Source organism: Macaca nemestrina, chromosome 14 (genome assembly GCF_043159975.1).
Source record: "Macaca nemestrina isolate mMacNem1 chromosome 14, mMacNem.hap1, whole genome shotgun sequence".
Taxonomy (NCBI): domain Eukaryota; kingdom Metazoa; phylum Chordata; class Mammalia; order Primates; family Cercopithecidae; genus Macaca; species Macaca nemestrina.
The window spans coordinates 63,646,243-63,666,768 of NC_092138.1; the positions used below are offsets into that span (position 1 = coordinate 63,646,243).

At 49.9% G+C, this 20,526-nt stretch overlaps 1 protein-coding gene across 4 annotated transcripts; it reads right to left on the bottom strand.

Moving 5' to 3' along the window:
• Positions 1-8,304: 8,304 nt before the first annotated feature.
• MYORG (myogenesis regulating glycosidase) lies at positions 8,305-18,853 on the bottom strand. Of its 4 annotated transcripts, none has more exons than XR_011612681.1 (3): positions 18,485-18,852; positions 8,664-14,669; positions 8,305-8,550 (listed from the first exon to the last, which is right to left on the bottom strand). XR_011612681.1 is itself a non-coding variant. In XM_011748032.3 (3 exons), exon 3 carries the CDS (start codon positions 14,604-14,606, stop codon positions 12,462-12,464), a length of 2,145 nt encoding a protein of 714 aa, XP_011746334.2. In that variant the 5' UTR covers positions 14,607-14,669; positions 17,712-17,848; positions 18,485-18,853; the 3' UTR covers positions 8,305-12,461. The 4 variants fall into 4 exon arrangements, 3 of the variants coding, with proteins under 3 accessions (XP_011746334.2, XP_011746335.2, XP_011746333.2); XM_011748032.3 differs by adding an exon at positions 17,712-17,848 and having other exon boundaries at positions 8,305-14,669; positions 18,485-18,853; XM_011748033.2 differs by having other exon boundaries at positions 8,305-14,664; positions 18,485-18,853.
• Between the last annotated feature and the right edge of the window lie 1,673 nt (positions 18,854-20,526).

Sequence of the window (20,526 nt, forward strand, 5' to 3'; positions counted from 1 at the left end):
GAACCCAGGAGACAGAGGTTGCAGTGAGCTGAGATCGTGCCATTGCACTACAGCCAGGGCAAGAAGAGCGAAACTCTGTCTCAAAACAAAACAAAACAAAAAGTAGATAGAAAGAGAAAAACATTAATGATGAGGTTTTGCTGAGGGTGGGGAAGGCAGCTTCAGGTGAGGAATGCACAGGTGTAGTGATATGACTGCTGGGTGGCCCAGCAGATTCCTTTGGGTCTGGGCTTGTCTCATTCCCAGTGACCTTAGTCATGTTGACAAGGCTTATCACCCTGTGAGGCAGGCCTGGGCTGAGACCACAGAGTGCATGTGTCACTGACCTGGGGGTCCAGGGTTGCCTGTCCCTCCTCTGTTGTGACTTGGGGAGTCCAAAATTCCTCCTATCTCTAATTATTTATTTATTTGAAGTGGAATCTCGCTCTGTTGCCCAGGCTGGAGTGCAATGGTGTGCTCTCAGCTCACTGCAACCTCTGCTTACCCGGTCCAAGTGATTCTCCTGCCTCAGCCTCCCGGGTAGCTGGGATTACAGGTGCCCACCACCATACATGGCTAATTTTTGTATTTTTAGTAGAGATGGGGTTTCACCATCTTGGTCAGTCTGGTCTTGAACTCCTGACCTCAGGTGATCCAACCACCTTGGCCTCCCAAAGTGCTGGGATTACAGGTGTAATCCAGCCTATCTCAAAGAATTTTTAAATTTATCTTGTGATTTATTCTTTGATCACTGGTTATTCAGGAGTGTGTTGTTTAAATTCTACACATTTGTTAATTTCTCCAACTTCCTTCTGTTATTAATTTCTAATTTTATTCCATTGTGACTACAGAATATACTTTGTATGATTTCAATCCTTTTAAATGCATTAAGACTTATTTTATAAAATAACAGATTATGTACCTTGGAGAATGTTCCATGTACTCTTGAGAAGAATATATATTCTGTTGTTGCTCATGGAGTATACTATAGATGTATTAGGTCTGGTTGGTTCAAATATTCTATTTCCTTGTTGATCTTCTGCCTAGTTGTTCTATGTATTATTGAAAGTGGGGCATGGAAATCTCCAACTATTATTGTTTTTTTTTTTGGCCATGGAAAAACCCTCTTATTTATTTGATTAAACAAAAATAAAATAAGCTGCATAGGAACAATTTTAAAGTCCACAGAGACTGTTTTAGGGCTGTAGTAGTTGATATAGCATCTCCACTGCCTTCTCCAGCCTACTCTGTAGACCACAGCAATACATTCAAAAGCTTGTTAGCTAATGCAGGTGTTTTTGAACACTTTTCCATTGGTTCTTCACCTGCTCATTGCCTGTCACATGTGCAGCCTGCAATCATAGCATTTAAGATTTAAAAGTGAAAGCCAAAAGAAAAACAAGCAAACAAAAACTCACTTTTGCCTAAAGCTTTGGGCGAAATGTTCATTTCCCCACCCATCCAGTGAATTGACAGAATTCACACCACCATGGCAATAACCAGTTCAAAGTGGCAAAAGGCAGTCAGCATCCCAGAGGAACTTACAGCATGGTTTCTGCAGCCAGGGGAGTTGTTTTGGTAGTATGTAGTCCTTGTATCATGTCTGCCTTGGACAAATAAAAATTAAGAGGTTTAACTTAGTCATTCTAACATAGGCAACATGCCCATGTTAATGCCCCCAATTCTGCATTAACTTTTTTCTTAAAAAAGTAAAATAAACTCAACTGAATCATATGTTCTGCAGTTAAAAATTAAAGCACTAGGCTGGGCGCGGTGGCTCATGCCTGTAATCCCAGCAGTTTGGGAAGCCAAGGCAGGCAGATCACAAGGCTGGGAGATTGAGACCATCCTGGCCAACATGGTGAAACTCCATCTCTACTAAAAGTATAAAAAAATCAGCTGGGCGTGGTGGCATGTGCCTGTACTCTCAGCTACTCGGGAGACTGAGGCAGGAGAATCGCTTGAACCCAGGAAGCAGAGGTTACAGTGAGCTGAGATCATATCACTGCACTCCAGTCTGGGTACAGAGCGAGAGTCTGTCTCAAAAAATAAAAATAAGTAAGTAAGTAAATAAATAAATAAATAAAGCACTAGCTACTTGGGAGGTTGAGGTGGGAGGATCTCTTGAGCCCGGAAGGTCAAGGTGACAGTGAGCCATGATCACACCACTGCACTCCAGCCTCGGCAACAGAACAAGACCCTGTCTTTAAAAAATAATAATAAACAAATAAATAAAGCATTTTGCCAATATTGCACAAGGTCTAATGGACAGTATTAAGCAAGATTCTAAAAAAATACTAACAACCCTCCCATCTACCCAAGCATACCTAACATGGTAGTAAAAAACAACATCCCTTACCAACCCACCTGCATTGATTTCAGGAGAAAAGGAAAAAAGAATGAAATCTTACCATCCTAAAAACCAGATAACTCCAGGAAAAATATTTATCTGAAGAAAGACAACTACAGAGACTGCTGGAAACATAAAGAATGATTACAGAGCTGGTTATTTAAAGCAAGTAAACACTTTGCTACACACATTAACATTCAGTCAGTGTGCTCTAAGACAGTCTTAAGGAAAATAGTACCCGAGCTTTTAAGTTAATACAATCATTGAAAGAAGGTCTAAGACCATATGGATACACAAAACTTTCAGAACCATTATTGGTTAAGTGATGATGGCAAACATCCCACCAGGCTGGCTTGTTAACCTGTAAGATGAATTTTAAAAACGGACATTCTCGAGATGTCTCTTCACCATGGTATTTATAAGCCAAACTCACAATAACGACAATGGTTTTAGGACCCTCCTCTCTTCCAACCAAACCAAAAACTAACTAGGGAAGAAAGAGGCAGGAGGGCCAATACGATATATTTTGGTGATGTGCTTCTCAACTTTATCAAGTATTGAATAAAAGTAAAGGGGAAAAACAACCCATCAACGTGTTACCTTTGGTAGAAAAAAAATTAAAACACAAAACAAAAGAGCAACACACACTTCATCAGTCATTGCTCAGTAAAAACAGTGATTGTCCAATATTGTTATTTTTTATTTTATTTTATTTTATTTTAGATGGAGCCTTGCTCTGTTGCCCAGGCTGGAGTGCAATGGAGTGATCTCAGCTCACTGCAACCTCCAGCTCACTGCAACCTCCAGCTCACTGCAACCTATGCCTCCTGGGTTCAAGCAATTCTCCTGCCTCAGCCTCCTGAGTAGCTGGGATTACAGGCGCCCGCCACCATGCCCAGCTGATTTTTGTATTTTTAGTAGTGACGGAGTTTCACCATTTTGGTCAGGCTGGTCTCGAACTCCTGAGCTTGTGATCTGCCCGCCTTGGCCTCCCAAAGTGCTGGGATTACAGGCGTGAGCCACCGCGCCACTGCACCCAGCCCCTTTTCTTTTTTATAATAGCAATGGGGTCTCACCGTATTGCCCAGGCTGATCTTGAACTCCTGGGCTCAAGCAATCCTCCCACTTCAGCCTCCCAAGGTGCTAGGATTACAGGTGTGAGGACTGCGACTGGCTGTTGTTATTGAAATGTCTATTCTGCCTTCAATTCTGACAGTTTTTGCTGTATGTATCTTTGGACTTTTTGTTTCACCCAACTTTTATGCTAAAACTAGAGTTAGACTAAATCATAACTCATCATTGAAGTCCATTAAAAGTGGGTCAAATTGTATGTGTTACACTATCTAAAATCTTGCTTATCATTGCATATCACTTTTTAAATAGAATGTAATTTGTGGCCAGGCTCAGTGGCTCATGCCTGTAATCCTAGCACTTTGGGAGGCTGAGGCAGGTGGATTGCCTAAGCTCAGGAGCTTGAGACCACCCTGGGCAACATGGTCAAACCATGTCTCTACTAAAATACAAAAAATTAGCTGAGTGTGGTGGTGCACACCTATAGTCCCAGCTGCTCAGGAGGCTGAAGCATGAGAATCATTTGAGCCTGGGAGGCAGAGGTTGCAGTGAGCTGAGATCACACCACTGCACTCCAGCCTAGGTGACAGAACAAGACTCTGTCTCTGAAAAAAAAAAAAAAAAAAAAAAGAATGTAATTTATTTTGTGCTTTTGATTTTTCCTAGAAATTTACTTAGACAAAAAGCACTGTTTATTTGTTTTAAAGAGATGGAGGCTTACTATATTATCTAGGCTGGTCTCAAACTCCTGGCCTCAAGCAATCCTCCCTCCTCAGCCTCCTAAAGTGCTGGGATTACAGGCATTAGCCACTGTGCCCAGCACCTGAAAAAGCAGTATTTGGTAGAATCATGTTTTAACATAGACTCAACAGTTCCCTGACCCTGAAGAGGAGCCACAAAGTCCTAGTCTAGCTCCTATGTCATGTTTAAAGGATGTGGGGTCCAGACAGAATCATCAATGGTCAGGGTCAGGGCTCAACCTGGGGTCCAGAGTGGTTATGTCTGGGAGGCTCAGTGGTATCGCTAGGCATGGAATTCAAGCATAACACTATTGAGAGGCCAATTCGGGCACTAGGGAGGGAAGAGGGAGCAAGTGTTCTAAGTGCAACAGACTATGTATGTCCCTGTGCCTGAAAGAACTGGTTCCAGCCAGGTTCTGGCCCCCAAGGTTTGTAAGGTTTAGAAAGTGGCCAATATCTCTTGTGATGTCTCAGGCACAGAGATGAATGTGCAAGGAACTATGTACGTCTTCTGGCCCCTGTGGGGTAGACTAAGGCTGGGTGATAGGGAAGGCAACTAGGTAAATATTGTGGGAGTGAGTGAAGGTGGGTAGTTTACCTCCTTGTATTGGATGTGGTTTCACCTATGACGGGATATGTGGGGCTGAGACCTCAATTTCCCCTTCAATCGGGAGCCCTCCAAGCTCCAGAGCATCTCCTCCTGGAAACTTTCCCTAATAACCACTTATCCTATTTTTCCACCCACAGGAAAGATGTTCTGCCTGGAGCACCACCTGTTTCCCCACTACCCCCTTCACTGCCCAGGGTGAAGCAGCATCAAATGACCCTCTCCCCAGCAGGATGGTCTTAAGCTTTCACCTCCTAGGGGCATTTCATAGAGGCAGTAGAAAACCAAAATACCCTTTTGACCTTAAAAAACAATGCCTTACACCTCTACTGAAAGTGTTTGTTTGCTGAATTGAAGAGTTTAAGGAATGAAGTTATAATGGTAGAATATCAACTGAAATTCTTGTGCAGATATGTGACCCCAGGTGAGGCCCCTAGTTTGGAGAGTAGAGGCTCTGACCTCTAGCCATCCAGCCTTTGGCCCAACTCGTTCTTTCTTTTCTAGAAGTGCCATTCTGCCTTCCCCCTGCTGCTGCCCTCTTGAAGCTGTGCTATGGGGGCCCAGTCTCGGTGATTCTGGTTGTCTGCCTTTCCCCAATCCCCACCAAATCCACTTTCCGCCCCCTCCAACCCCCCATCCTGCTTGGGATTATGTAATAGGAAGTTCTCAACTAGACTCCCTTGGGAGGGAAAAGGGGCCTGAGAGGGAAAAACAGCACAACAATACAGAGCACATGAGGCACAACCTCTTCCTGTCCTCTAGACTGAGAGCTCCCCAGAACGGGGCCTCCTCTTCTGTTTTCTCCCATACCTCCCCCCAACCCTGGAGCCATGCAACCCAGGGCTTGCCACATAAGGCCGAGTATTCTACCCTCCCCTCAAGCTGCTGGAAAGATCCTTGGGCAGGACTAGCCTTAAGATAAAAAGCAGGCTGTTTCCTTGGGAGCAGGGGTGTGTCTGGAGAGGGCAGGGTATCAGCAGAAGCCCCACTGAGTCGAACAATGGCAGGAAAGGAAACCACATAGTTGCCACTGCATTTTTCTTCAAGGCTGAGTCCGCGCAGACCTTTCCTGGAAGGGATGGTTGTATAGCTGTTTCCAGAATAGAAGGTAGTATTTCTTCAAATGCTTTTCAAAATGGGGTGTGTGTGTGTGTGTATGTGTGTCTCCCTCACAGAAGCAGAGACAGAGGAGCAAAAAGGAGCCAGATCATAGAGGCCTTCACCACCAAAGCTTTGATTTTTTTCTAAATGACATGATTGAATTTCACAAAGATTTCCTTGGCTGCTGTATGGATTGGTTTGCCGGGTCCAAGAGCAGAAAGAGTTAGGAGGCCACTACAGTGGTCCAGGTTCCAATTGATTAGTTCCAGTGTGGGATAGTGGTCAGGGGACAAAGAGGTCAACACTGGCCCTTACTCAGGGAGGGGAGAAGGGACCAGAGTACTTGGTGAAGGGAACCAGGAGAATAAGACTTGCTCTGGAGCCAGATCGAGGGTCAGATATCTGGGGAAACAATGACAAGAACTCTCCCAGAAAACCCATAGCTTGGGCTCATAGAACAGGCTTGGCTGGGGCTCAACCCCTTCATATGGTGTTGGAAGGGAAACTGAGACACACTCTCAGGAACAGAGGGTCACAGAATGGGAGCCTCGGCTCCAGTCCCAGGCTTCCTGCAATGGCCACTCAGTTCATCCCCATTACTCCTGAAGAAGGGAGTTCCCATTTATGCATATCACACCCACCGCCCACCAGCCCAGGGGTAGAGGGGAGACCAATGAGGAATTCTGGCTATGACAAGGCTGCTGGAAGCTCCACAGAGGAGGGTCAGTACCCGCACCCACCCAGATCCAGATGTACAGAGAGAGATAAATTTGGAATGTGCAGGGATAGGGGACTGAACAAGGCTGGCAGGAGCCAGAGTTCCTGGCACCCTGGGGAATTCGGGGTAGGGATAGCTGGCAGCCCAGTTCTTTTCTCTTTCCCTAGCTCCAAGAAAGATCCTCGTGAATCCTGACATTTCAGCATGCCCTCCCAATTACTTGAATCTTTTTTTAGTGTCAATGGAGAAAGGGGAAACACTTCTTGGCCTAGAATCAGGTCCACTGGGTGGTAGCTTCAGAGATGCACATTTCAGCCAGCTCCCATCCTTGGAGAGGTATACAGACTGGGATGGGCCATGCTGTTGAAAGGGGGTGAGTCCGGGGTCTGAGATTCTAGATCCCTGGAAACAGGATACCAAAGTTCTAGTGCAGCTGTGGTTACTAATTTTCCATATGACCTCAGGCCAATACCCTCCTCTCTCAGAGTTTCAGTTTGTTCTTCTGTGCTTTTGTGATTAATGGGGTCAATGGCAGAAGCCAGACGAGAAACCAGATCCCAAGCCAAGGGCCAGTTTGTTGGAATTTGGCCAGACAGTGTGTGTGCAGTCTGGTTTCCATCCAGGCCGTCAGACACTCCTGCCTGCCTTCAATGCCCTTCTAAAAGGTACTCCTCCTCCAGGGAAGCCTCACAGATTATCTTCTTCCTCCCCATGTCATACACTGCTTGGTCCAGGGCTGTCCAATAATACTTGTTGCAACTATGGAAAAGTTCTATAATTTGCACTGTCCAATATATTAGCCAGCAGTCACATATGGCTGTTGAACATTTGAAGTGTGGCTAATGTGCTAAAGAACTGAATTTTAATTAATTTTAGAAGTAAATTTAAGAAGCCATATGTGGCTACTGACTACCATATTGGATAATATAGGTTTTAGCCAAGGCTTTTCTCTCTCTGTTCCTTGGTTATAATAGTTCATAGGAGTTACCATTTATTGAGCACTTACTCTTTGCCAATTTTTACATAAGTGTTTTATTTTTTTTCCTCTTTTTTTTCTTTATTTTATTTATTATACTTTAAGTTCTAGGGTACATGTGCACAACATGCAGGTTTGTTACATATGTATACATGTGCCATGTTGGTGTGCTGCACCCGTTAACTCATCATTTACATTAAGTACATCTCCTAATGCTATCCCTCCACCCTCCCCCTGCATAAGTGTTTTATACACATCTTAGTGAATCCTGGAAATTCCATTTTAAAGATGAAGAAACCAAGGTTAGGTAAAACTGGTTTCAGGTTGCATAGAAAGCTGAAGAACCATTCAAGTGTGGGTCATGTTCTCCAGTCATTTAAGGAACCTTCCAGGGCCCAGCCTGGGGTTCTCCTTCTATACTTACTCTAGAGCACATGGCTGGACACCAGGGCCTGGGGAGGCTTATCAGCAAGTATCAATTGGTAGATGGTAGACACCTGATGAAAAGAAAAGAAACTATATTCACTTTCCATCTCCCAGGGACCCAGAAATCCTGGCTCCTGACATCCCACCTTAGGTATCTCTCTTTTTGCCTTTCTCCTGGACTACAGTGTCCTTTGGGTCACAAACTCAGAACTCAACTGGGTGCTATGTGCAGAGGGCTGGGGAGGGGGTGTCACAGGCAGGCCCAGAGAAAGCCATCCAGGCTGAGAGCTGGGTTCTAGAAGGATCCTTGTTTTTAATCAAGAAAACAAGAAATAGTATTATAATAGCTACCTTTTATTGAGCACCCACTTTGTGCCAGGCACTTTACATACATTTGTGCTTATAATTCTTACAACAACCTGGGGAGGTAGGCATTATTATCATTTTACATATGAGAAAACAGAGGCTCAGCAAGGTTAAGCAGCTTGTTCAAAGTCACAGAGCTGGTAGATGAGTGATAGAATCAGCACTTGAGTTGTGCATCTGTGAGGGCCCCAAAGCTTTCATCAGGCATTTTCCACACTGAGAAAATAAAGAAGGTAGAGAAGTGGTGTATTAGTCTGTTTTCACACTGCTGATAAAGACATACCTGAGACAGGGTAATTTATAAAGAAAATGAGGTTTAATGAACTCACAGTTCCATGTGGCTGGGGAGGCCTCACAATCATGGTGGAAGGCGAAAGGCACGTCTTACGTGGCAGCAGGCAAGAGAGAATGAGAGCCAAGCTAAAGGGGAAACCCCTTATAAAACCATCAGATCTTGTGAGACTTATTCACTACCACCAGAACAGTATGGGAGAAACTGCCCCCATGATTCAATTATCTCCCACCAGGTCCCTCCCACAATTATGGGAGCTACAGTTTAAGGTGAGATATGGGTGGGACACAGCCAAACCATATCATTCTCTCCCTGGCCCCTCCCAAATCTCATGTCCTCTCATTTAAAAATCAATCATGCCTTCCCAACAGTCCCCCAAAGTCTTAACTCATTTCAGCATTAATTCAAAAGTCCACAGTCCAAAGTCTCATCTGAAACAAGGCAAGTCCCTTCCGCCTATGAGCCTGCAAAATCGAAGGCAAGTTAGTTACTTCCTAGATACAATGGAGGTACGGGCATTGGATAAATACACCCATTTCAAGTGGGAGAAGTTGGCCAAAATGAAGGGGCTAATGGCCCCGTGCAGGTCCAAAATCCAGCAGGGCAGTTAAATCTTAAAGCTCCAAAATGATCTCCTTTGACTCCATGTCTCACATCCAGGTCACACTGATGTAGAAGGTGGGTTCTTATGGTCTTGGGCAGCTCCACCCCTGTGGCATTGCAGGGTACAGACTACTTCTTGGCTGCTTTTACAGGCTGGCGTTGAGTGTCTACAGCTTTTCCAGGTGCATGGTGCAAGCTGTCAGTAGATACACCATTCTGATGTCTGGAGGACAGTGGCCCTCTTCTCACAGCTCTACTAGGCAGTGTCCCAGTGGGGTCTCTGTGTGGGGGCTTCCCCTCCCACATTGCCTTAACAGAGGTTCTCCATGAGGGCCCCACTCCTGTAGCAAACTTCTGCCTGGACATCCATTCATTTCCATACATTCTCTGAAATCTAGGCAGAGGTTCCCAAACCTCAGTTCTTGACTTCTGTGCACCCACAGGCTCAACACTACATGGAAGATGCCAAGGCTTGGGCCTTGCACCCTCTGAAGCCAAGGCCTGAGCTGTACCTTGGCCCCTTTTAGCCATAGCTAGAGCAGCTGGGATGCAGGGTAACAAGTCCCTGGGCTGCACACAGCAGGGGGACCCTGGGCCTGGCCCACGAAACCATTTTTTCCTCCTAGGCCCCCAGGCTTGTGATGGGAGGCACTGCTGCAAAGGTCTCTGACATGCCCTGCAGACATTTTCCCCATGTCTGGGGGAACATGGTGATTAATATTTGGCTCCTTGTTACTTATGCAAATTTCTGCAGCAGGCTTGAATTTATCCTCAGAAAATGGGTTTTTCTTTTCTATCTCATCGTCAGGCTGCAAATTTTCCAAACTTTTATGCTCTGTTTCCCTTTTAAAACTGAATGCTTTTAACAGCACCCAAGTCACTTCATGAATACTTTGCTGCTTAGAAACTTCTTCTGCCAGATACCCTAAATCATCTCCCTCAAGTTCAAAGTTCCACAAATCTCTAGGGCAGGGGCAAAATGCAGCCAGTCTTTTTGCTAAAACATAGCAAGAGTCACCTTTACTCCAGTACCAAACAAGTTCCTCATCTCTATCTGAGACCACCTCAGCCTGGATTTCATGTCCATATCATTATCAGAATTTTGGTCAAAGCCATTTAACAAGTCTCTAGGAAGTTCCAAACTTTCCCACGTTTTCCTCTGATCCCTCCAAACTGTTCCAACCTCTGCCTGTTACCCAGTTCCAAAGTTGCTTCCACATTTTTGGGTATTTACAGCAGCACCCCACTCTACTGGTATCAATTTATAGTATTAGTTCATTTTCACAGTGCTGATAAAGACATAACCAAGACTGGGTAATTATAAAGAAAAAGAGGTTTACTGAACTAAAAGTTCCACATGGCTGGGGAGGCCTCACAATCATGACAGAAAGGCACGTCTTACATGGCGGCAGACAAGAGAGAATGAGAGCCAAGCGAAAGGGGAAACCCCTTAAAAATAATCAGATCTCATGAGACCTATTCGCTACTACCAGAACAGTATGGTGGAAACTGCTCCCATATTTCAATTACCTCCCACTGGGTCCTTCCCACAACACATGGCAATTATGGGAGCTACAATTCAAGATGAGTTTTAGGTGGGGACACAGCCAAAGCATATCAGGTGGGGAAAGGGCTGCATTCTCTAGGGGGTAGGGGACTGGTTTTGCTACTAGAGCTGTTGATAGAAGCTAAAGTTCACCCTGTTTCCCACTTACCCTCTCTGGCATGCCACTTTTCTCCAGACTCAGCTGCAAAGTCAGAAAAAACTCACTCTGACTGAGGTTGCTCTTAGAAAGAGAAATGGCTAGCATGGTGGCTTATGCCTGTAATCCCAACAATTCAGGAGGCCAAGGTAGGTGGATCACGAGGTCAGGAGTTTGAGACTAGCCTGGCCAACATGGTGAAACCCCGTTTCTATTAAAAAATACAAAAAGCCAGGCATAGTGATGCACGTCTGTAATCTCAGCTACTCAGGAGGCTGAGGCAGGAGAATCGCTTGAACCTAGGATGGGTTGGTTGCAGTCAGCTGAGATTGCGCCACTGCACTCCAACCTGGGTGATAGAGCAAGACTCCATCTTGGGGAAAAAAAGAGAGAGAGAGAAAATGGCTGAGATGAAAGACCTTCCCATCTGTTTATTGGTAGTTGTCAGCGTGTGCATGTAGCCTGTGTTCAGAAGCACAGACCATCAGAATAAGAACATCACTCCCTTCTAGACCACACCCCAGGCACATGTGCAGGGAGTGAGGCAGCTGAGGAATCTTAAAAGGGCTATTTAATTTCCTACTAGAGTCCCAGGAAAACCACCTGGGAGGAGGCTGGCTCAGCAATCAGAGCCTCAAATTTGCTCCATGCCCCCCCTCCAGTTTATCCAGCCTCAGAAAGGTTGTGTTCATTTCATAGATCAGGGACCCATGATTTGTGTGTGTGTCTCTCTCTCCCCCCCTCCCCCACAAACACACACACACACGCACACACACACTTGAGTTAAGGCACAAAGTCTGGCCTGCATAGCCCTGCAAGTCCGTTTCCATCAGGCACATCTGGCCCAGGGCTGAGGCCATGTATGTACACAAATGGGTGAGTGCAGTGTTAGAAGTCTCTTCACAAATAAGGAACATGATGATGGCTCTGTGCTAAGCCCAGTCCTCCTGTTCCCTGGGAGGGGATCTCTTGCCTCCTAGTCAGTTAGCCAAACACCTTCTCCCCAGATGGACTGGGACCAAATCAGCCACAGTTCAGGTGAGTGCTGGGGACTCAGGGCCTGACTTCTAACACTAAGAAAGCACACTTTCTAAGTGTGGTGGGGGCTATTTGGGGACCTTAAATAAGATCAAGTCCCCACCTCAGATGGAAAAAGATGGCCACCAAAGCCAGGATGGAGAGGTTTCTCTTTGTGCTTTGAAAGCTCAACCATGTATAACAGGAACAGAGCTGACCTTTTTCCTCTAAGCTCTCTGGCTTCCACCCCAGGGAAGAGGTTTCTGCAGACTGGTGTGAGTGTGGGGGTGGAAAGGGCACAGTCAGGATTGTGCGTTGGAGCAGGAGATTGCTTCAGTGCCCCCTCCCCAGACCCCACCCTTAGCAGCTGCTTCCAGCACATTTAGGTCAGCAACCACTTAATGGGTGGCATAGAGGTGGAGGTTCTTGGGAGCACATGGTGCGGGTGTGACAGAGGGTTCGAGGTCTGCATGAAGGCTGGGAGCTGTGCGGTTACTGGGCCCTGGGCTGGGTCAGGACGCCCAGGTAAAGTAGGCGATCTCATCCAGGTCGACCGGGTAATCCGTGAGCAGCACCGGCGTCTTGTCGAAAAGCTCACCCTTGTAGCTGCGCCACTTGCCGGCGGGCAAATAGACGTCACGCTCCTGCTTGCCCGGCTCCAGCACCGGGGCCACAAGCAGCGTGTCCCCAATAAGGAACTGAGAGTCTATGCGGTGAGCTGTCTCATCGCCGGGCGCAATCCACCAAAGGGGGCGCACAATGGGGTCACCCGTGTCGGTGACCTCGCCCGCCAGCTCAAGCAACAGCGGCGCCACAAGCGAGGCCCGCAGGGCGGCGAACTTCTGCGCGATGGCCACCACTTCCGCGTCGTAGCGCCAGGGCGGGATAGAGAACTGCATGGCTGGCATAAAAGCGGCCACTTCCAGCCAGCGAATGTAGAGCTCGCGCTCGGGCACATCGCCACCGGCTGTACGCTGGGGCACAGCGTTGCCGCCCACCATATCGGGTAGGATGAATGGGTAGCCCAGCATGCTGACGGTGAGCACCGCAGGAATGAGTGAGCGCAGCCCCAGGTCGTAGCCCCACACAGAGTCACGATCAACCAGGCGAAAGAAGCAGGAGATGTTCTGTGACTGGTAGCCCACGCGCACCTCTGCCAGCGAGAAGAAGGGTAGCGCCATCTCAGTGTAGCGCCGGCTCCAGACGCTGGGGTCCGGCAGCGGCCGGTAGGTGCTGAAGTCCCGCGGCAGGTAGCTGACCTCACCCGCGTCGAACTTGAAGGAAGCCACGGAGTAGCGAGAGCGCAGCCTCCGCAGGTGTCCCTGGAACCAGTCGCGGGCTTTTGGGTGCGTGAAGTCGAGCACCGCGCCGATGCCGTTCCACCAGCGCACCAGCGCGGGTAACCGGCCCGTGGGTTCGCGCACGAACAGCTCGCGCTCCACGCCCTCCCCGAAGCGCGACGAGTTGTAGTTGACAAACGGATGCACCCAGAGTGTGACACGGAAGCCGGCATCGCGCAGGCGGCGGAACATGTCACTGGCGTTGGGGAATTTGACCTCGTCAAAGTCGAAGTCGCCATAAGCAGGTGTGTACATGTCGTCGATTTCCAGGTGGCTGCTGTTGAAGTGGTGCTGGCGGATCTGTTGGGCAAAACGCAGCACCTTGTCCTGGTCCACGGCGCGCCCGTACAGCGCCCACGTGGACCAAATGGGGTCTCGGAAGGCCTCGGGTGCTGGCACCCTCGACGGCTTGTTGAAGTAGCGGCGCACCATGTACTTGTGGATGGAGGTGACGTCCGAGCCCACGCACACTCGGTAGCTCAGCTCTGGCGCTGCAGCGCTGCCGGCGTGTGGCTTGTAGGGCGTGTTGTGGTAGCGCGCCTGAAGCCGCAGCGAGCGCTCCGTGCCGTTCCAGCCCAGGTGGAAGGGCACCGAGTCGTTGACTTTGATGGCGGCCGCACGCGAAGATAGCCAGTAGCGCTCGAGGATGCCCCCAAATGCGGCATCGGAGGAGTAGACATCGCTTGTGACGAACGGCTGGGGCTCCTGTTGGCCTTCCAGGCGGATGGGCCAGTGTTGCGTCCTCATCTCAGCGCCACCATACCAGTGGGCTGCGGCGTCGCCCAAGAACATGGCGTGCTCCACTGCCCGGCCCGGCGCCGCCTCCTCCCAGCGCACGCGGTAGCACATCACTGTGTCCTTGGGCCGCACGGTCTGGATGAAGAAGTGCAGCGGCCGCCCATCGGCCGTGAGCGAGCAGCCCAGCAGGGCGCCATCGCGACTGCAGGAGTCGAGGTCCAGGGCGCCGGAGCGGAAGGCCAGGCGGAAGACCTGCTCTCCCTTCTGGTTGCGGATAGAGAAGCCGCCAGCGTTGAGGTCCAGCAGCTCCGCACGAAGTCGCTCCGCCTTGCGTAGGGAGACGCTGTAGTAGCACCAGGCCACCACCGCGGCCAGCACAAGCAGCAGCCCCAGAACCGCAGAGCCCAGCAGCGGTTTCAGTTCTTTGGAAGGCTTGGGCTTGGCAGGCGAGAAGTTGTCGGGCAGGAAGGTGTACATAGCTGCGGCTGCGATGGCCTCGGGGTTCTGACGGTCTGTGTAGCAGCCAGACCGGCGGCGGCGGGGATAGGCCTGGCTCTTCTCCTGAGGATTCTGGAGCATTAGTGGGCTGCTAAGAAAGGAGTGGGCCGTGGGGCTATCTGACCGAGCTCATCTCAACCTGCTCTGGAAGGAGGAGAGAGAGATAGAACTGAGCTTTCTCATCCCATGATATTTCCATTTGCTGCTGCAAGCTACGAGGAGGTGTATACTTTGGGAAGGTGAATACTGGAACCTGAGGGCTTGACGAGTTTCAAAGGTGAGACCCTTACTGGGACAATCTGTGTCTAACCCACCCTTTCTCATGGGTCCTAATGCTTGCCCAAATTCGGAGTCTGTGACTGGGGGGTGGTGCATGCGACTGGGAGATGGCACACATCCTTATTTTCCCAGTGGAAAAAAGAACCCTGAGAGGGTCAGGAAGCTTTCCAGGATCACGGGATAAGCCAGGCCTCCCCGGATCACACATGGGGCCGTTCGGGCTGAAGAGATGGGGAAGGAGCTAGAGAAGTCCTGCTCTCCTAGAGGTGTGGATGGCTGGGGTGGGAGAGGGTGCATTGTCCAGCCAGCTCCTTGAGACTTTTTTTTTTTTTTTTTTTTTTTTGAGATGGAGCCTCCCTCTATCACCCAGACTGGAGTGCAGTGGTGTGATCTCAGCTCACTGTAACCTCTGCCTCTTGGGTTCAAGTGATTCTCCTGCCTCAGCCTCCCGAGTAGCTGGGATTAAAGGCGCACACCACCATACCCAGCTAATTTTTGTATTTTTGTTAGAGATGGGGTTTCCCCATGGTGGTCAGGCTGGCCTCGAACTCATGACCTCAGGTGATCCACTTGCCTCCATAATTGCTGGGATTACAGGTGTTAGCCACCTCGCCTGGTTCCCCTGGAGACTTAACAGGATGGTAGGCTAGCTTCCCTGTCCCCAGAGCGGGGAGAGGAGGAAGGAAGGGAGAACAGCTCAGGAATGTGTTTTTATCCTGAGTCAAAAGCCTGATGAAATCTGGAGATTAAAGAAGACACCCAAAGCCAGACTTAGTCCCAGGGCCTGGTTTGGAGGGAGGTAGAGTTGGGTTCAGACATTAGGGCCTGGGGCAGGAGCCTGGCATGGGGGCCAGTTGTTTCTCACATCTGCTTCTCTTTGCCCTCAAACTCACCCTGCTGTCAGCCATCCATCACCAAATCCATTTCCCTGCCTGCCTTCCTGCTCTGCTCCTGGCACCACATCTGTGGGCCAGCTACTTCCTAGCTCTGTTTCACCCACTGTCCTGTTTCTGTCATAGTTTGGGCGCTGTCACTTTTCCCCTGTATTACTGAACGCTTCCCCCAACAGGCCTCTCTGCCTCTTTCTCACCAGTGCCTTCTGATCACAGCAACCATAGTGATCTTTCTACAGCACTTGTCAAACTACGTCTATCCCTAGCTTCGAGAGCTGCTCATTACTTCCATGATGAAATTTAAAAGTGCTTTGCATTGGAGGCATGATGTGTTCTCAGCTACTGTTCTGATTCCATTTCCAGCCAGTCCTATCTTGTGATTACCAAGCTCATTCCTTCCCCAGCCTAAATCCTTTAGGCCACCTGCTTAAGGAGATTTCACCCACCTAGCTTCGGCCAATGCACCTCCTCCACCTACCTGCTTTCCAGGGATCGGACACCCACCACTACCACTAACACACATAAACTCTGACATACTATATGCTAAACATCCAGATATGAGGCCATGCATGGTCCTCGTGCCTGTAATCCTAGCACTTTGGGAGGCCAAGGAGGGTGGATCGCTTGAGCTCAGGAGTTTGAGACCAGCCTGAGCAACATGGTGAAACCCTGTCTCTACCAAAAATAAAAAAAATAAAAAAAATTAAAATAGCCGGGCATGGTGTTGCACACCTGTAGTTCCAGCTACTTGGGGGACTGAGGTGGGAGGATCACTTGAGCCCAGGAGGTCGAGGCTGCAGTAAGCTGAGATTGTGCCACTGCACTCCAGCCTGGGTGACAAAACAAAACAAAACAAAACAAAACAAAAAACAAACAACAACAACAACAACAAAAACAGATATGACTGCAGGGAAACACAGGCTCAGGGGAAGAATTGTGTCCTACTCTGCCACTCAAGGCCACTGACCGTTCCTGTCTCAGGCTTCAGAGCAGAGTCCAACAAAGAAATAGCACCACCCAGGTGCACACACTTGCATACACACAGCCAGACAGTTGGTTGCCCAACTGCTCCAGCTCAGAGGAAGAGAAAGAGACTGGCAAATAATAATTAGCCTCCTCCCAGATGCCAGTGTCTGTCTCTAAGTCCCCAGGGACTTCCAAGGGGATGCCGGAACTACTCAGGTTTTTCACTTCCCCCATGCAAGAATGTAAGGTGTAGAGCAGAATTTGATCCTACATGTCAATACACAGCTCCTCCCATAGGCACTCCCCACATGGTGCTAGCTCAGGGCCTCATTCTCAGTGCCCTCTGCCCCCAGCTGCCTAAGCTTGTCTGGAACAGACTCTTATTCCCTTTCTCTCAGTCTACAACGACTTAGCTTTCCTCCCCATTCCTGTATAGATACAGCTTAGAAAACCCCTCCTGGAAAATGCAGCCAGTGGCCTTTAGCTGATGCCCTCAAGCTGAGCAGAACCCAAAGAAGGCCTTAGGTGGTTCAGATCATACCTGTGAGTTTATATTCATTCATTCAAGATAACCAAAGCCCCATTCTGGGCACCAAGGAAATAAGGAGAGAGGGGGTCAGTATCTGAAGAGGAGAGAGACTTCCTCATCCTCAAAACTTTCATATGAAGTCAGCCTATCTCATGAGGCCTGGAGGCAGGAAGAGGCCACCAAGGTGGATTCAAAAGCCTTTCCAATAGTTAGGTTTTGAGAATCTTAATTTTCTGGAATCTGACGTTCTTTGATGAAAGACAGAAGCCCACAGGACTGGGCACCCACCCACCCCAGGCACCATGATAGTGTCCCAAATGCCACCACAGCATCCAGTTCTGTCGACAATGTGGAACAGCAGACATAGTACAGTGACCATTTTACAGATGAGGAAACGTGGCCCAAACAGAAAAAGGAACTTGTCTGAAGTTAGCCAGGTAGCAAGGCTGCCTGGATCTAAAATCCCAGCTCAGCTCCCCACAGTGTTAAGTTTTAGGAGATGGGAGATAACGATCTGACCTGGCTGCCTGAATGCAGTAGCAGAAAGGAGCCCTGGGGCTGAGCTGGTGGGACCGGCTTCCATCAGATGGGCATGGTGAGGCCTGTCTTTCCAAGGGCTGGTGCTGCTGCTTGCTCCATGCCGACCACGAGAGCCTCTTAGGGGCAGCAGAGAGGGCAATTTTAATGGCATCTGGTACCGGGACTTTGGGGGAGGAAGTCTGTGGTTCTGGTGTTAACAGTGGTGCCAGAGACCTCTAATCTGCTGCCTCCGCCATCTAGTCAACCCAAGGCTAGTGCTAGCAGGTGGAGTCTGCAGGGTGGGCCTCCCTGGGCTCTGCCCGCTGAGCCTTTCCCCACTGGACCCTCAACCTCAGTCTTGGCTGCCACGGCTAGTCTGGTCTAAGGGGGAGGGCCACGCCCGGCTCAGCTGAGGGGAATCCATTCCAAGTAGAATCGTTAGTTGAACACAGTTCCCAGAGGGGGGATGGAAATATCAAAGGCAACTCGATCCGGCCCATCTCCCTCTCCTGCCCGGCGACGGGATCCGCGGGGATCGAGTGACTGCTTACACAGCCTGGAATACTGCACAGCCACCCGAGCAGCCCGCCCGAAGGCTATACTGTCCGAGGGGCCGACCGAGGTCAAGGGACCTGTCGCCTGGCGGGAATGCGGCCGTGAAATGGGCCCAGGTGTTCAGGCTCGCTCCACCCATTCATCGGTGGGAGCGAAAGTTCAGGAATCGTGCTCCTTCAGCAGCCCCCCGCCTCCCACAGCCCTCCCGCTGGGCTCACCCATTGCAGTTACAGCCCGGCAGAACCGGGGGTGAAGGAGCTTCCCGCCGATCCCCTGCGCTTGAACCAGAGTGAAGCTGCCACCGCGCCGCGCGGGGCTCTGCCTGGCAGGGTACAGCTGAGCCCCTTCTCGGGCCCCGCCCTGGGGCTCCTCGGCCACGCCCCAGTCATCCAGTCTCGCCTCGGGCCTCAGAGTCCAGCCCTGCCCTTGACGTTCGACCCCTCCTCCCAGGTTGTCAGGCGGACCTGAGGCCCCGCCCCTCAGCCCCACTTTCCTGCCACTGCTCTGTGCTCTGCCCCTGGCATTTCGGGCTTGCTCAGTCCTGCGTCCCGAGTCTCCGACTCCCGCCGGCGGGCCCGCCCCTGCTGGGCCACTGCTTAACCGCAAGCGGGCTGGGCTCGACCCCAGGCCTGCTGGGACATGTAGTTCTGCAGAAAGGAGCAGCTGCGGAAGGTTGGGGTTCTTGCACCTCTAGGCTAGGTTTGAAATGAGAATGAGAGGGAGAGAGCTGCAGGGTAAAGGAGCAGGGCTCGCCATTGGAATTCCTTTTTTCCTGATTTGGGCAGGTGGAGGCCATATCGGTATAACGCTCTCACAAGCCCTCAGTTTTCCATGTGGAAAAGTGGTGGCGGAATTCCGCGATTATCTTAGCGCCCAATGCAGGGTGCTTCCAATCAAGGGCCCCACGGAGGGAGCTGTAGTTCCAACCTGCCGGGAGCCCAAGCTGTCGGTTCCCACCGGACCAAACCAGCGGTGTCCGAGGTCAGGGACTGAGAAGACCGGTTTCTGCTCGGCATTTTGCAATGTCACTCGCCTCCCCAACCGCCACCCCCAGACTAGTTATTTATAGGGTCCAGCCCCTCCTCCTAAGTTACAGCCTTTAGTTAGAAACGCCCAAGCTGCGGAAAAGTGGGCGTGCCCCGCCATGCCCTTCTCCCCGGGGGGCTGGGCAAGACTCTGAGGTTTTATTTCTTTTTTATTTTATTTTTATATTTATTTATTGTTGAGTGTCGTTCTTGTTGCCCAGGCTGGAGTGCAATGGCACGATCTCGGCTCGCTGTAACCTCTGCCTTCCGGGTTCAAGCAATTCTCCTGCCTCAGCCTCCCAAGTAACTGGGATTACAGGCACGTGCCACCACACCCAGCTAATTTTGCATTTTTAGTAAAGACGGGGTTTCACCATGTTGGTCAGGCTGGTCTCAAACTCCTGACCTCAGGTGATCTACCTGCCTCAGCCTCCCAAAGTGCTGGGATTACAAGCATGGGCCACCACGTCGGGTCATATTTTATTTTTTTGAGAGAGGGTCTCGCTCTGTCGCCCAGGCTGGAGTGCAGTGGCGCGAACATAGCTCGCTGCAGCCTCAGTGTCCTTGGTTCAAGCTATCCCCTCCTACCTCAGCCTCCTGAGTAACTGGGACCACATGTACGTGCCACCATACCCTGCTAATTTTTAAACTTTTTGTAGAGAAGGGGTCTCCTTATGTTGCCCCAGGCTGTTATCGAATTCCTGGGCTCAAGTGATCTTCCTGCCTCAGCCTCCCACAGTGCTGGGATTACAGGTGTGAGCCACTGGACCTAGCTGGTTTCATATCAATTGATGCAGAAAGGAAAATACTGAAGATCCCAGAGATTTTAGAATGGCCCCTCTCGCTCCCTGAGGGGCAGAGAAACAGGGCTTTGTTTTGCAACTTGAAATTTCGTGGTCATGAGACCCTTCAAAATTATGTTTTCACCAGTTGGACTTGGAATGGGGGACACACCTTTGCAGCAAGGGTGTCTGAGCACAGAGAGGCTTTTGGGAGGCTGTGATAGGGACTCCTGGAAGCAAAGATCAAGAGCTTTGGGTGTAGGGATACGGCTTTGACTGTGGAAGGAAGGATCCTGGGTCCTTTGATGAGTGGGAGGGCATCTAAGTTTGGGGGCATACTGAAGAAATGTTAGCTGGAGGGTCTTCGTGGGGCGGGAAGTAGGTGGCTCCTGCCTGCATTGCAGGGTGGACACATTCGTTTGGGCTCTGGGATGCAGGGGAGTAGGACAGCAG

Coding starts and splice junctions, on each gene's coding strand:
- MYORG (XM_011748033.2), bottom strand. CDS start 14,606: ATGCTCCAGAATCCTCAGGAGAAGAGCCAGGCCTATCCCCGCCGCCGC.